The following is a 16,070-nucleotide window of genomic DNA, read 5'->3' as shown; positions in this document are numbered from 1 at the left end:
AAGATGAGCTGTTGCAGAGGCACCTAATTGAGGGGGTGCGAACGCCTGTGATAAAAGGCGATCGCCTATGAAAGGCAAAGACACCAAAGAGAGTTGGTGTAGGTGGAGCTGTCAAGCAGAAAGCGTAGAAGCTCCAGACATAGAAATCGAGGTGGAGGATTGTGAGGAGTATACCGCAAGTTTCTCTTTCTATGCAATCAGTGGCAATGATCTCTTCCAAGTCCACATGGTGGTAGAGAATCTTGAAGCCACTGGAGACATCCCCGATGAAGGAGGATGTGGTTGTCTCATGATAACAGGCAAAGACATCTCAGACAGAAGGTGTGAGAACCATGATATGAGTCTATGTTCAGACCGCCCCATGACAACAGGCGAAGACACCTCAGATAAAAGGTGTAAGGGCCATGAGATGAGCCCCAGTTCAGACCACCTTATGACAACAGGCAAAGACACCTTAGAGAAGGTGTGAGGGCCGTGATAGGAGCCCCATTTCAGACCGCCGCATGACGACGAGCGGAGACACCCGAGAAGAAGGTGTGTGGGCCACAATATGAGCCCAGTTCAGAATGCCTCAGAGCCAATGTGATGGTTGGATATGAGTGGACAGATGTATAGCCAATGAAGTGGCTATGATGAGTATGGAGACAAATGCAGGATTGACTTTAATGGATATTGCCCCCATGCTAAAGATCAATGAGCTAGAAGACATTTGCCTTGGACAATAAATGGATGACTTGTGGAGCATTAAGATGCGACTGCTATGAAGGAGCAGAGGGCATGTGCAGGTTCCTGGAACAAGTTGACTCTTGTCAAGGTGGTGAGCTCGGTGAAGGCATTGTAATACTCACAATATCAAGACATATATGGATCAACCTTTAATGGGCTGCCCCTATAGGTAAAGGTGGAGAGCTACCTGGACTCTTGATACTAAGAGCGAGAGACTCATGGAAAAGTAAGACGTGGTTTCTAGGATGGAACAGAAGGCAGACGCAACTCCTGGATGAGTAGACTCTTGCAAGAGTGGTGAGCTCGTGATCATATTGAGATACTCGGATAATGACTGTCGCACTTGAAAATAAAAATTTCTGTTTGAGGGGGTGTTGTAAGCCTTAGTGTGAGGCTTGATAAATCATTTCGGACCGAGCATGGTTGATACGCTCGAAGGGGAATGTTGTGTCCCAGAGACAAGCGTTAACACTCTTCAGATGTGATGTGTGAGACCATCTGGTTGAAGTGATCCTTTGGTGTAAGCAAGGGTGTGCTTTGGTGACTCTGGTGATTGAAAGGTTTGGCGAGTACCTGTAAACTTGACCACAGACGCTCTCGGAATGGTAAGCTTGGAAGAGCTGCAGAATGCAAGCTTGTACTGAAGAAGCAAGAGGACAATTGCCCATATAAATGTCAAAGGGGGTGATTGTTAGGATTTGCTATTAATGAGCAACCTAATCTAAGATATAAGGTTACCATTTGTCAATGGTGATTGCACCCTCGAACAGAATGTTAAAGTTTTCTTTTTTGTACTCCAATTTTCTAAAAAATTAAAATATTAATTGATTTTTAAACAGCCTGTTGCATCCATTGGCAACTTTAGAGGCAGGCCCTTCTTTAGGCCCTTCTTTCACCATTGGTAGGGTAACCTCAAATATGGTACCTTATGGATGAAAGATTCTTCACACAACAGGTTTACAAGGTGAGATTAGCCAACGAAAATTAACATAAATACAGGCAAAGACACCAGCCAGCCACAGATAACATTATTTTGATTGTTTCCTATAATTACACATCATGTATCAATTTATTTTTCTAAATTGATGATCTTGAGAAAGAATCAGTTTGTGGCATCCTGATATTGTTTGATTCTGTTAACAAATCAAATGAAGTTAAAGAATATGGAGAGAGTACAACATCAATATCTTTGTCAGCATTCTCGAGCATAGTTTGGGCTGGCACCACCTGCATACAGTGAAGAAGCCAAAGCAGTTTGCAGATTTTCCACATAAACTGGAATTGAAAGGTTCTGAGGTCATTGAAAATTCAGATATAAGTCTTGAAGACTAAAGTAATTTTAAGCACAACCCAGATTCGATTATGGGTTGCAGCAGCAAAATAAACAAACTTCATAGTAACTAATATTCAAAGCACAATCACACAATTCAGATATGAGCCTTCAAGATTAAATCCAAGAGAAAGATCAAATATTTAGGAATTGTCAGCAAAACCCACATTGAATCGGTGGTTATAACAGAGAAAAGACCAGTCTTCCTAGAAATAATATAGAAAGCACGAGCATCCAAGAACTGGTTGAACTTAGGAAGCAAGTGATAATTAAGTGTCTGATGAGACGGCCAAGCGAGCATGAATTGAAACCAAATAAGCTTATACTAACAAGTGATGAAAAGCAGCAATCATAAAACTCACCGTCGATACAGCCCATATTAGCAAAATCTGCAAACATGAGACAAATCTAAAGAAGTGGGTACCTGGGGTTGCAGTGAAGGCCAAAGTTGGAGATGAAAAGGGTGGAAGTGAAGAGAGCGAGGTGAGAGGATTGGAGAGAAGGAGGGGCATTTTCGTTTTGATTGAAAGGAAATCTGCAATCTTTTTGGTTTTGGGGGTTTCCAAGTTTACGTTGCCAATGGCATTTCTGTGTGGTGTTTTTGGATAAGGAAAGTGAGCTCTTTCTCGGTTTGCTCTCACCCAGAGAAAAAGACTGAAAGGAAAACCTTTAGACAAGTTTCGAAACGTTTTCAAATTGTCATTTGTTTTTCTCTTTTCAGTTTGGCTAAATTGTTTAATTATCCGGGATTTTAGATCAAATTGTACTTTAATTATTATTTTTTAAATTTCATTACCTAAGCTCTTTTTGAAAATAAATAGATTTTTTTTTATTAAGTTTGATCACAGGTAATAATTTAGAAACATAATAGGCATTGGGAAAAATATGTAACTTGAAAAAAAAAATAAAAACTAAAACAAAAATAAAAAAAGTTTGTTTTTTTACCAAAAAATAGCTTATTATATTCAAATAATAAAAATTAAAGTTTACTATTTTTATATGACAAGAAGGCTAAATTTGTTTCTCACATATTAATAATTTTGGTGAATGCAAATAAATATTTACAAGAAAGGAGAAATTTTAATAAACACCTTAAAATATAAAATGCTTTATCATAGAGTTTTATGTGGACTTGAAAGCTTATTTTAGCTACTAAATGTCAATTCTTAGTGATAATTCGTCTGAGTCTAGTCATAATTTTTTTAACTAGGTTTTTTTATGAACCCAAATGACCTTAATTATCTTTCACAATATTCAGTCCATTATACAGGTTATAGTTATTTAAAAATATATCAAAATATTTTTCTTAGATTTTTTCTATTTTTAATATAAAATATAACAACCATTAAATAATACTCAAAAAAACATTAATTTCATGTTTTTTCAAACTAAACACTTTCAAAACACACTCAAACTTTGTTCCAGATCATTTTCTACATCAAGAGTTTTTTTTTTTTTTTTGCTTAAATCTTCGTGATAAAATTAAGCAAATAACAAGTCTTCGTCACTTCAGGTTCTTATGTCCAGTATTCTTCTACAGCATCCAATTCAGATATGCTCAGCCTGGTTGACCCTGCAGCATAGAAAAAGAATGTACCTTGTTACTTGCTATTTGTATTCATTTGAGATTTACTTTCCAGCCTAGTTTTAATATTCATGCACACTGCAGATTATTCACTCTGCAGAGAAATCTTGCTCTTGGAATTAAAGAGAAGGCCAGTGTTTACCTGGGAAAAACTTATTTCACAGTACTAGCAACTACCAGTGAGGATCCAAACATGGATCAATTGCTGAAGAAAAAAGAAGAAGAAATAAATAAACAGATGGCAGAGATATAAAAGCATCACACTTAAATCGAGCAAAAATAAAAAGGAAAACTTACTTTCAGTTAGGTCTGTCCAACCAATCCTTTCCACATATCAAAGCCTCGGCTAGCTCAGGACGAACACCGTCATGGACTGATGCCATCTTCATAACCTCTGATGACTTGGAAATGACAGTTGATACTGGAATTGATAAGAAATCACGAGCCATTTTCCCCAGTATTGGAAAATTTTGAGCATTGTCTTGCCACCAAGCTAATACGTTTCCAGCCTTATCCAAGTTCTTCGGAGGCAGTTGTAGATACTGATCAAGCTCATTCCACTGTGAGTGCACCGTATTGCGTTCATACTTACCCTTGCGCCACTCTTTGAAACTAATATAAGATGATGTACAACGACTCACGTCCGCCATGGCAGAAGAAGATGGTCCCTGATTGCTGATGTCCTCTGCATATTTATGGTATGCACATGTAAGATCGTAACGGAATCTGGATAAGTGCAAGTCAGCATCACTGCCGTATATCAGTTGGTAGCCATACTCAATAATGTCCAATTTAAAGTACGGGTGAAGAACTACTGAGATTCCCAAAGCCAAGCTAGCTTCTCCCCAATACTCGTCAAATTTTCCCCTCATTCTATTTGCCATAGCGTGAACATATACATAATTACTCTGTTCCCACTTAAGCAAATTCTTATAAACATCACAAACACTGAGGAAATAATCCTCTCTGCTTGTTGGAAAATTGCATGTTGACTTGTAGAACTCTTTCAAGCACTCAAATACGGCTGTAGCTTTGTTCCATTCTTCCGCAGATGGATTCAGTTTGAAATCATCATCCACTTGCTCTAGGTGATTAAAAGCTGTTATAAATTCCAATGAACTCTCCAGCATAAGAAAGGTGGTGCCCCATCTCGCGGGAACATCTAGAGTAGGCATTTCCCTGTCCTGCAAACTCCCATTATTAATTGCCTCCTGGAACCTCTGCCTTCTAAGTGAGCTTCCGTTGACGTACTCTATACATTCTCTTATCTTATAAAGAACACTCCTTATCTCAGAAAATCCATCTTGAGCAAGGAGGCTGAGAATTTGGGCATAACTAGGAACACAGAGAAGATGTCCATGGATAGGTGGGGCTTGATCAGAAACCTTACTTCTTAATTCTCCAATCATGTGATCCTTTGGAGGAGTTATATCCAGGAATATGAAGCGAACGTTCTTGTTGATGCTCCACTCTGCAAGCACACTTTTAAAGACTTCATGTACAGTCCCCATGTCATAGCTGTACCGTAAGTTCCTGAAAGCAAGAATCTTCTTCTTCAGCTGCCATTCATCGTCAATGAAGTGCACGGTGAAGCAACAGTAGGTCATCATTTTGTCATTAGATGGCCACAATTCAAGTGTTAAGCTCAAGAGACAAGAGAGCTTATGAAAAAAATTGATGAGTTTCTCCTTCTCTTGTCTGCAAATAGCAAGGGCATCAGCTTCAACTACTTCTTTTGAATAAAGTTTAAACACTGGCTGCAAATTCTTCACAAAAATTTCAAAAAACTCATGTTGAACCATGTCCAAGGGGTATCCATGCTTAATCATCATTGTCGCAATGTCTAGACGACTTCTTTCTTGATCTATGACAAAATTCCCTTGGATGACGCTAGTACTCAATTCACCTGTCTCAACCAAAACTTGCTGCTCTGCTTCGTCCTGTCTGCTTGGCGAACAATTTTTTAAGTGCTTGTGCAAATTTGAAGTTCCTCTTTTGCTTTCTGCTCTATATTCCTTCTTACAATATTTACACGTGGCCCACACTTCCCCATTTTCTTTCCTCTGCTTAACGAATCCATCCCACACAGGTGATATCTTTCTTCGTTTATTAGTACTCTGGAGGCCACCATCTACACTGTGCAATGCATTCTCACCATTCAGAGCAGGTGCAGGTATAGCAGATTGTTCTTGGACGTCCTGTCAAGGATATTGGTAGCATGAAGGCCAATTCCAGTCAATAATAATGGCAGATTGTGTCTTCTTCAATAGTTGAACATACAAGCAAAACGGAGGCAAAATGGATTTTATTATATTCGAATTATCAAATGTAATTTATCTACTGAACAATAATTATTCCACCATTCGCGAAATCTGCTGAAGAAAATCTGCCACATAGAAGGCTGTGATTGGACACATGATGGGTGTCCATCCAAAACAGAAAGTCTTTTCTGTCCATCTGACAAGGCAAATGATTTAGAGTTTCTGCGTCTAAATAACCTTGAATCCAATTCTGCTGGCTAGAATTTCTTGCAGCGAATCACATGTATTGTTTTTTTTTTTTATTTAGTTTGAGTTTTAATTTCATTAATGTTTTTAGATGAAAATGAGTTAATTTGATGTTTCTTATTTGTTAGCTAGAATGTAGTTTTTTTTAAAAGTAAAATTTTTTAAAATATTTAATAATATCCTGAAAAATAAATTAAAAAATATTTTCTTTATATGAGATGTTTGGCGTTCTTCAAGAAAATAATGACATGAATTCAATATAGAAGAACACATGTTCAAGAGCCTCGCGTGTTTCTTCAAACTCATTGACTTTTATTTTATTTTATTTTTCTTTACTAAAATGGCATCGTTTTGATTTTAAAAAAAAAAATTGATTCGGCCAACCCGGTGACTTGATCAAAACCCAGAACCTGAGCCTTGGACCAGGCTGGGTCTTCAAACTATGAATCGGACTACTAAGATTATAGTGCAACATATGCTCAAAATACTTTTAGGATTATACATAATTTTTTAAAAAATATATTAAAATAAAATTTTTCTATTTTTTTCTATTTTTAATATAAAATATTAAAACTATCGAATAAAAAAATATATATTAATTTCATGTTTTTTCAAACTATACACTTTCAAAACACACGTAAACTTTGTTCACAATCATTTTTTACATCAAGAGTTCTTTTTTTTCTCCCCAAATTCATGCTAAAATTAAGCAAATAACATGTTTTCGTCAAATTAAGAAAAAAACAAATAATAATTATAAAATAAGAGTTAAAGTTAATATAAAAATCAAATTAAATTAAATTTTAAATAAAAAATAAATACAAAATATATACAATCAACTCATTCATGAAGAAAAAAAATGAGAGAGAGTATAGAAGAGTACCTGTTCAAGAGGCTCACGTGTTTCTTCTGCTTGATTGCTGGTTGGGTTTACTGTCATGTATCCATTTTCTTCATGTGGGATGTTTGACATTCTTTCATCATCCAATCTAACTTCAGAGCAATTCTTTCTCGCCTCATTTACTTCTCTGACACTAACTTCCCACATTTTTAAACATTTCCTCCGCAATGTACGCAATACCTTATTTATCAAAATTTCTAGTTCTGAAGTCTCTTTCATGCCTTCTGGGAGATGAAATTCCAATACGTAATCATCCTTGCAAGGGTGGGTACTTGTTAGCCTTACAGCAAAAGCAGCATGACAGGTACTGATCAGGCTTATAGCAAAAGCAGCAGAATCCATATCAGGGAATTCAGATGGATCAAGCAGGGAAATGTCATGCTGGATATGAATATTAGATTGAAGTGCTTTTCCGGCGATACCTTTTCCTTCCTCCAGACGATATCGTGCATATTCATCCATAAATCCATACATTCCCCAATGATTTACATAGCAAGCGCTATCATCAATACATAGAATACGTTTTCCCTTTGAATTTGTATTACCATCTTTGCCATAAGAAATCCAAGTCACAGCCAGTGGTAACCTATGTAGATGACATGTATATTCCAATATGTCAAATAGCTTAGCTGAAGCAGCTATTCGATTCATTGAAGAGCCCTGTGAGATCAACGACACCAATAATAGCATAAAGTTAAAAAAAAGAAGTATATCACAAGCAGTGGATCAAACTCTTTTAGATTTTTTATTTTAATTTTTATTTTATTTTTGCCATTTATCAAAGCAAGATTTATATTGTAAGTTTCTAATTTATGTCCAACGAATTTGAAGTTGTTGCAATCTCCCCATGCCATAAAGATAAAACTAGGCAATCTGTTAAGTCTCGGAAACAAAGAACGATACCTGCGTGGACCATAAGTTTCTATCTGCCATTATGCAAACTAGAGAATCATTTTCTTCATCATCCTCGGACTCAGAGGAGCTCCACATCCCTTCTGAGTCATCAACTGTATCTTGCATTGTGTAAGGACCTGCCAACATGTAATTTCCAGTAGCTTAAAGTGAAAATACACACAACGAATTTATTGATGGATAATTAGTATAACAAGAGAAGAGAAAGGAAAGGATGGAATTGGATTATTCACCGCCACTTAATTGAGGTGAATTAGTGACCTTCCAAACTGAGGCTACAGCTACCGCACAACCGTGCCGACTTAGCAGGATATTATGTCCTTCCTTCTCTTCGATTCCAAAATCTTCTAAATAGTCTGGATTACCAACTCTCTGTTCTAAATAGTGTTGAAAATATTCCTTAAACTCGTCTGCTTTTTGGGGAACTGGACAGAACCCAGCCTGAGACAGGCGATTTTGCCATTGAGCAAATGACTCAATCCGCTCGACCCGGTCAACGCCCTCACATGCCACCACATTCCCAATCTGTCGCCTGAAATACAACTCCCATAACTCATCTCTATCATACAGTTTCTCCAGTGACTCAAAAACATGGGAGTAGTATTGGAATGATTGTTCGAGCCGCTCCGAAAGATCAGGACTGTTAAGATTGGCTTCCTGCTCAGCAATTACCATGATGTCCGCTCCCAAATCCTTCACTTTTGAAAGCACTTGCTCCGTTGCCCCATCTTGTGCAAGCAATCTGTGGAGTGTAAAATTCCAATTCACAACCACAATCTCATCCTCCCTTTTCCTTCTGAGTTTGGAAATACATTTGACAATATCATCCGGACTATTCCATATCAATTGCCTCAATTCCACATCTGTGTCCCCAAACCGCCGAGCCCCATCATGGTTTCGACGGAGATGGTCAGAGTGTTTTGACAGTTTCGGTGCGATACTGGTTATCAGGACTTGTAGACCACGATACTGCTCTTTGAGGTCTCCAATTAAATTATAACAATCGAAAAAACCGAACACGATGGAGAAGTCAATAATGTGGAGTCGTTTATATCCCGAATTCAAGGCACCAGAAATGGCATATTTACTCGTGATTTCACCAAGCAATAAGAAAGGTTCATACATGTATTCGGTTGGATAGGATAGCAAATGTAGCGAGGGTAAAGGCCATGGTGGGCGAATTTCATAGGCTCGCCGGACAAGAGCCTCAGCAAAGTATTTGACTACTTTCCTCGTCCATATGCTCTCTTCTTTAGGAGCTACAGATTGAATTGCTGCCAAAAGTGAATCTGCAAGATCCAATTGACGACGTTCAATCGCCTTAGCACACTCCAGCAATATGTGAAAAAGAAGAGAGGCCATCGAAAGCAGCAAGATTTGATGAAGGGAATCGAAGAGCAAATGACTCTTTCAGTCTTCGTTTCTTATAGTCAACGCCGTGTGCTTCCAGCATACGTTCCTTCGTGGAACCTGCAGTTCACTTTAAAGATCTGTTCAATTTTGTTTAAAGGTCTGAATTAAAGTAGCTTTTAGTGGACAACGTGTGGATGGCTTGTTTGGTTCTTAGAAATCAATGGAAAAATCTTACAGAATCATGATGGATGGACCCATTGATTGAATTGGTATTCCTTGCTTTTATCAATTTCTTTTTAATTTTTAAAAACACTTAACTTCGCGATAACATATTTTTTACATTAGAAAAAACCTAGGGAGGCCGCAGCTAACTATCATCGAGTAACAATCTGCAAACTAGCAAGGTGGAAAACAGCAACTCAGCGGCGCATTCAAGAACTTTGCATGGACAAAAATCGATTTGTTGAAGTTAAAAATCACAATTTATAATTATTATCTTATTATTTAATATTTGTGATAATCTAATTATAGAATATTTATTTTATTTTATTCAAATTAAAAATTATCATTAAAGATTTATATTATTAACTTAAAAAATCTTTATATTAGATTTATAATAAAAATTAAATTTATATTAATCACTAAATATATATATATATATAATAAATTAATATTTTACATTGTTAAAAAATACTTGTATATAAAGGAGAAAATTATATTGTTCATGTTTTAATTTTTCTTAAAGTAAAAAATATTAAAAACTGTGGAGTACCTCTTAAAAGTATTTTTCAAATTCAACACAACTTTAAAAAATTAAAAAACCACTTTCAAAAATTTCTAGATAGAGAAATATTACGTTCCAAAAGAAAGTTCAAGTTTTCTTTTTTGTACTCCAATATTCTAAAAAATTAAAATATTAATTGATTTTTAAACAGCCTCTTCCATCCATTGTCAACCTTGGAGGCTGCAGGCCCTACTTTCAATGAATAATTCTTTCGCCATGACTTGACATTCACACAACAGGCTGGACATTGAAAACCAACCATATATATATATATATATATATATATATATATATATATTAACATAAATAGCAGGCTAAAACACCAGCCACAAATAACAGTATTTTGATTGTTTCGTATATTTACACCATGTATTAGTTTATTTTTCTAATTTGATGATCTTGAGAAAGAATCAATCTGTGGCGTCCTGATATTGTTTGATTCTGTTAACAAATCAAATGAAGTTAAAGAATATGGAGAGAGTACACATCAATGTCTTTGTCAGCATTCTCGAGCATAGTTTGGGCTGGCACCACCTGCATTACGTGAAGAAGCCAAGACAGTTAGCAGATTTGCTACATAAACTGGAATTGAAAGGTTCTGAGGTCATTGAAAATTCATGAGGGTCATGACAAAGATGTCAGAAACCTTTATTGGATCCACGAAGGAATTCTCGTCCATTACGTTAGAAGATGTGAGCACAGTTCTTGTTGATCCCGACAATTGTGAGTTGAGCCCCAATCCATCAATGGAAACTTTGAGATTCACTTCGCTGTTCCCAAAATTCACTTGGAAAAGGATTCAAACTTGCAGCATTGACAAAAAAAAAAAGGATAAAAACTTAAAATTGGTGTTTAGGGCATGATCCCAGCAAGCCATGCTGGTATTAGCATACCTTTATTTTCAGGTAAGTTTGAATTTTGCCAAGTAATTGCAGATGCAACAAGTGTAGAGGAATTTGTCTGTAGCTTAGCGTCAGGAAGAGTTGCTCCACTTGACTCTCTGAAGAATTTTTGCACCCAATAGCTCGGAGTTCCATAGTGCTTTCATGAGTTGAAGACAATTGCATCTGGATTCCACCTTCATATAAAAGTTCTTTTCAGTGTCAGCACCCTGAAAAGAAAACGATATTCCTTGCCATGCATGCTTGAATTTGAGTTAATTATTGAGGAATAGAATGAGATTGGACCTCCTATTATTGCAATTCACAAAAAAGTGGTGCATAGCTTGTCATCTACAAAATACCACAGAAATGGCATCAAATAGAATGATAACTCACTATTTCAAAGGAGTTCTTTATTAATTTGTTCCATCAAATAGAAATGGAAAGAGAGTGGGAAGGCATTAAAAATTTCAGACCCTCGGTCACTGAATAGCACATTGAAAAACAACTTAAGATTGCTGGAACAAGTATTACAAACCTGTTCCTTTTTAGACCAATGAGGAATCCCGCGTCGGCGAGTGCCGCTAAAAGACTTCCTGTGCCCACATCATTTCCAGTCACAGCATAGTCACTCACAGAAGCCTCAAAAATAGTAAATCCCATGAATATTTGTCACATATTTTAGTCAGTATGTTGTCGAAGGGCATATCACACACCTTTGGACAAGTGCGGGATGTGCGATCAAACTTATGAGTCACAGAAAACAGGTTGCTGCCAGATGTAAAAACCTAGTTCAAAGAGTAAAAGAGGATAAGCATTGTGTTTTCCAACTGATGAAAATACACACAAGTACAATACTGCAAAACAGAAAGAAAACAAAGCTATTGTGACAGGATGTTTACATGAAAATCATAGTAATCAGCTGGGTGATCCAAAGAATGAGAAGGCCCATTACAGTTTGAGATTATCTTGATGTCAGGATAGGCACTTCTTTTGGCATCATAGAACTTGATATAATTTCCTGGTAGAAAAAAGCATATTAATTTGAGTTCTGAAACTGGTCTATCTTCCAGAATCTGGAGTGAAGAGTAACATTTGCAGACTGTCAGACAAATTTTTTGAAGAAAATCTTTGTCAAAATTAACTTAATATAGAATTGAGATCAGGTGACTATACCATAGCAACTCATTTTTGAAATCTCAATAATGGATCATTTGACAAACACATCTTAGTTTCAAACTTGTAAAACCCAACTACCACAAGGTCTCTTGGAAGAAAAAAGAAAATATGAGTGATGCTGCATGAAAAACAATGTCATACACCTCAATAAAATAGCATCTAAATAGAGGGTAAGTAGTTCAAATTAGAAGTACATGCTACTTTCTAAGGACTCAATACCGATTCTTTCATCTAATGTAATAAACAGATTTGTATAGGCATGTCGAAGTTCTTGTTCTATACAAGACTAATTTGCATCTTCTTCTCTCATTTCTCCGTTTCTACAAAATGGATCTTATCCTGCCTGCAGTAAGAGGTGTGTAAAATAATTATCCATAATACACAGGATTGATTTCTCTATTTGAAGAATAAATAGAGAAAAGCAAAATAGATAAGAACATAAAGTATGATTCTGGAAAGTTCTAAGCACATCATGTTTATCCTCCACGTATGGTCATGCAAAGAAACATCATACAGCAATTGTTTCACAGGAATAATTCACCAGATTGATGTTAGTTTTCCTGCATGAAAATGTTCAAATAATTTTATCACTCTGCTGCCTACTCTCAATAATTACAAGGAATTCAACTCTCAATTTCATAAGCATCAAGCATTTAGCATTGAATATTTTAGTATTACTGCCAGCATATCAATACCTCAGCTTCAAACATAATTATAACAACAATTTGCTAAAACAATCATAAATGGCCAGCCTATATCCCTTTGTACACATGATCTCAATCATCCTATGCAAATCAAAATTATATCAAAACTCTTCTTTCAAATCCGCCCTGCCTAGTTGCTAATCACAAGAAGTTTAATTCCCACTGTACAATATAATCAAGATACAGGGTTATTTTCTTGAAAACATAACATGCATAATATATTCAACAAAGAAAAAGACATACAATTCTATCCACAAACAAAAAGAAACTATCGCGGAAAAAAAAGAAGATAGCATACATATACATGTATTGAAAGTTATTTAATATGAAAACTCACATATGTTTAATCACTTAGAGAAAAATTAAATTGCTTTCATTGCTTAACTCTGATCAACCACAAATTTATATAAACACTTGTATCTAATTGATCTCAAACATCCGAGGCGAATTCTAGAATACTGAACACTAAGATCTAAAGTTCTTTTCCAGGTAACATTCCATTAATATATCACCCAAATCTACAAACAGATAAAAAATATCAAACAAACAAGCATAAACAAAACAAAACTCAATGGCATCACACCCATATTCTTTTGTTTTTATTTGTAAAAGTGGGAGTAGCATCCATCCTCACACAGAAATGCACAATGACCAAGAATCTAGCAAATACAGTAGGACAGGGATTATTTTCAGCAAGAATTGATGTATGAAGAAATCCGGGGTGCTTGAAGCAAAAGAGTCTTTGAAGTGATTCAAGATGATAAACATTTAAATAAGTTAATAACTTACAGGAAAACTTGAATGACTTTCATTCAAGTAATCTACCCAACACTATATTTATTGATACACAAAAGAACTAGCATGAATATATAACCTAGAATAGGTGAATGCCAGTCCTAAAGAGTAACAACTACATGAAACAAAAGAAAGTGAATATTGTTAAAATTGTGACAGGATTGAACCAAGAGAAGTCATGTAATATTTGCACCAACAACTAGCAGCACTGGGTATGGAAAATTTACAATTATACATCACCTTTTCACCTTGACAACGTTCAGATTCACCGAGCAACCTCTTCAAACCAAGATTGTCATCTTTAGACAACAGATCTGCCGCCAAGGTTCTGGTCAGGGCATCTGCAGAGAATCCTCTATCAAACATTTCCTGAAAAAGTTGTTCAGCCCTTGATGCACTGTTGCTCTGGAGAAATCCTCGGACAATAACATTGTAAGAGCAACAATCTGGTGGGCAGCCATCCCTTTCCATTTGTCTGAAAGCTTTGTATGCTTCATCTAGCAATCCTTCTCTGCAAAGTCCACTGATTATTGAAGTCCAACTTCGAACATCAGGCAGCAATCCTTTGACATGGAGTTTCAAAAACAGCTCCCTTGCATCTTCAAGCTTCCCAGATTTGCACATGGCATCAAGTAAGATATTATAGATCACCAAATCAGGGTTCAAGTAATTATTTTGCATTTCTCGAAATAGTTCCAATGCCTGATCAAGGTAACCTTGTTTGCTTAAGCCATCAAGCAAAATTGAGTAAGTTACAAGATCTGGGGAGCAGCCCTGGGCATGCATATCCTTGAAAAGCTCTTTTGCTTCCAAAATCCTCCCAGCTTGAAACAAGCCACTTATAAGAGTGTTGTAACTGGCAGTGTTTGGAATTAAGCCTCGAAAACTCATTTCATCAAAAAGCTGTTTTGCCTCATCTATCCTCAGGGCCTTACAAGATCCATTGATTAAGATGTTGTAACTAAGAACATTAGGCATGCAGCCCTGGACATGCATATTCGTGAAAAGCTCTTTTGCTTCAAAAATTCTCCCTGCTTGAGACAAACCACTTATAAGAGTGTTGTAAGTAGCAGTGTTTGGAATTAAGCCTCGAAAACTCATTTCATCAAAAAATTGTTTTGCCTCATCTATCCTCTGGGCCTTACAGCATCCATTGATTAAGATGTTGTAACTAAGAACATCAGGTCTACAGCCCCTGGTTATCATCGCATCGAATACCTTTCTAGCTTCAAAAACTCTGTTTTGCAAAAGATATCCATTCATCAACGAACTATAAGTCACGGTATTAGGCTCCACACCCTTCTCGATCATTGTCTTTACTATTCCTTGAGCCTCTGAAATCTTGCCCTTTTTACAAAGTGTATCGACCCAAATGTTGAAGGTAACTACATCTGGCAAGATGTTGAAATTCATCATTTCATTGAACAATGCTAAGGCCTCTTCCTGCTGGTCTGAATTGCATAGACCATGCATCAAGGAATTGTAAGTGACAACATTCGGTTGAATCCCTTTACTTTTCATTTCAGAGAAGATATCTAAAGCCTCTTTGACTAGTCTATCCTTGCAAAGGCTATCAATAAGCGTACTGTATGTGACAACATTCGGTTGGCAACCTGCATTGTCCATTTTCTTGAGCAATCCAACAGCAACAGGGGTTTTACCAATCTTACACAAACCTTTTATAATCGTGGTATAGGTATGTAGATTAGGTTGATAGCCTCTTTCCACCATCTCATCAAAAAATTCCACAGCGCGAGCAATTTTACCCTTTATACAAAGCCCGTTAATTAAAGTACAAAAAACCATAACACTGGGTTCAAAACCAAGCTTAATGATTTTCCCCAAGACAGAGAACCCAAAATCCACACGTTGCAAGCGACAGAAGCAATTAATCAAAATGCTAAAATGACATACATCACGTTCGATCTGCAGCAATTCAATTTGTTTGGAAAAATAAAGCACAGTCCCATAATGTTTGATTCTGACAAGAGCTGATAAAAAATCATTAAATTCGATAATACGAGGCAGGGGATGCATATGAACCATGTGATTAAAGCAACACGAGGCATCTTCAATGTTTGTAAAAGAGCATCCCTTTTGGTATTTTGGCCTACCACTTCTACTACTTGAAGTATGAAGAAAGAAAATCATACCCGTTTCAGCTTGGCTTCTCTGAGAGTGAAACCCAAGAAGGGTTGAAGCTGAAGGAGAAGAAATAGCCATTAAAACCCTTTGCTGCTTCAATGCCATTGCCATGGACATCATCATCACCACTTGAAGTGGGAGAGAAGAATGGCAGACAAAGGGTGGGTTTCATTCACTGTGTAATAAGGGAGAGTGAGATGAATGGCTAAAACAAAGAATTGAACAGAAAAGGGCTTACCCTAGGCTGAAAGGGCAACATTTCAAACTT

The 16,070-nt window shown here is 36.5% G+C and overlaps 4 protein-coding genes across 16 annotated transcripts in view; all 4 read right to left on the bottom strand.

Moving 5' to 3' along the window:
* Positions 1–2,707, bottom strand: part of LOC118033166 (large ribosomal subunit protein cL37 alpha) — a 19,155-nt gene extending 16,448 nt beyond the window's left edge. The window contains exon 1 of the mRNA XM_073405377.1: positions 2,481–2,707. Coding sequence (XP_073261478.1) covers positions 2,481–2,568 — 88 coding nt within the window. The 5' untranslated portion in view covers positions 2,569–2,707. The remainder of the gene's footprint in view (positions 1–2,480) is intronic.
* The window catches only part of LOC118033161 (uncharacterized), a 23,115-nt gene extending 13,669 nt beyond the window's left edge, over positions 1–9,446 (bottom strand). The window contains exons 1-6 of one of the 3 annotated variants that reach the window (XR_004684787.2): positions 8,195–9,445; positions 7,953–8,080; positions 7,032–7,709; positions 3,939–5,839; positions 3,784–3,846; positions 3,402–3,629 (exon numbers count right to left, since the gene is read on the bottom strand). Coding sequence is in view for 2 of the 3 variants with exons in the window: in XM_035038039.2 (XP_034893930.1) it covers positions 3,941–5,839; positions 7,032–7,709; positions 7,953–8,080; positions 8,195–9,323 (3,834 nt within the window). In the remaining variant the exon portion in view is untranslated. Of the gene's footprint in view, positions 1–3,401; positions 3,630–3,778; positions 3,847–3,938; positions 5,840–7,031; positions 7,710–7,952; positions 8,081–8,194 lie in introns of those variants that run through there. The other 2 variants (XM_035038039.2, XM_073405369.1) reach the window with 2 other exon arrangements.
* The window catches only part of LOC118033164 (uncharacterized), a 19,600-nt gene extending 3,530 nt beyond the window's left edge, over positions 1–16,070 (bottom strand). Inside the window, exons 1-8 of one of the 11 annotated variants that reach the window (XM_035038051.2) lie at positions 13,898–16,070; positions 11,882–12,000; positions 11,696–11,767; positions 11,518–11,575; positions 11,286–11,330; positions 10,992–11,176; positions 10,745–10,868; positions 10,398–10,632 (exon numbers count right to left, since the gene is read on the bottom strand). In XM_035038051.2, the coding sequence (XP_034893942.2) occupies positions 11,944–12,000; positions 13,898–15,925 (2,085 nt within the window). In that variant the 5' untranslated portion in view covers positions 15,926–16,070 and the 3' untranslated portion in view covers positions 10,398–10,632; positions 10,745–10,868; positions 10,992–11,176; ... (2 more) ...; positions 11,696–11,767; positions 11,882–11,943. Of the gene's footprint in view, positions 1–1,696; positions 1,954–10,397; positions 10,633–10,744; positions 10,885–10,991; positions 11,177–11,285; positions 11,331–11,517; positions 11,768–11,881; positions 12,001–12,377; positions 12,719–13,897 lie in introns of those variants that run through there. The other 10 variants (XM_073405375.1, XM_035038045.2, XM_035038046.2 and 7 more) reach the window with 10 other exon arrangements.
* Positions 10,561–11,642, bottom strand: LOC140954720 (alpha-L-arabinofuranosidase 1-like). Its single transcript, XM_073405395.1, has 4 exons — positions 11,518–11,642; positions 10,992–11,098; positions 10,745–10,884; positions 10,561–10,632 (listed from the first exon to the last, which is right to left on the bottom strand). Exons 1-4 carry the CDS (start codon positions 11,640–11,642, stop codon positions 10,561–10,563), a joined length of 444 nt encoding a protein of 147 aa, XP_073261496.1.

Source organism: Populus alba, chromosome 16, assembly GCF_005239225.2.
Source record: "Populus alba chromosome 16, ASM523922v2, whole genome shotgun sequence".
NCBI lineage: Eukaryota > Viridiplantae > Streptophyta > Magnoliopsida > Malpighiales > Salicaceae > Populus > Populus alba.
Note: the sequence above shows the minus strand (reverse complement) of the source record. Positions and strands in the feature narration are given on the sequence as shown.

What these genes read in the sequence shown, in the direction of transcription:
- LOC140954720 (XM_073405395.1), bottom strand. Translation starts at nt 11,642, where the DNA reads ATGGGATTTACTATTTTTGAGGCTTCTGTGAGTGACTATGCTGTGACT. An exon ending in ATTGGTCTAAAAAGGAACAG is followed by an intron (nt 11,099 to 11,517) that starts GTTTGTAATACT and finishes AAAATTCTTCAG; the next exon opens with AGAGTCAAGTGGAGCAACTC. An exon ending in AAACTTACCTGAAAATAAAG is followed by an intron (nt 10,885 to 10,991) that starts GTATGCTAATAC and finishes TCCTTTTCCAAG; the next exon opens with TGAATTTTGGGAACAGCGAA.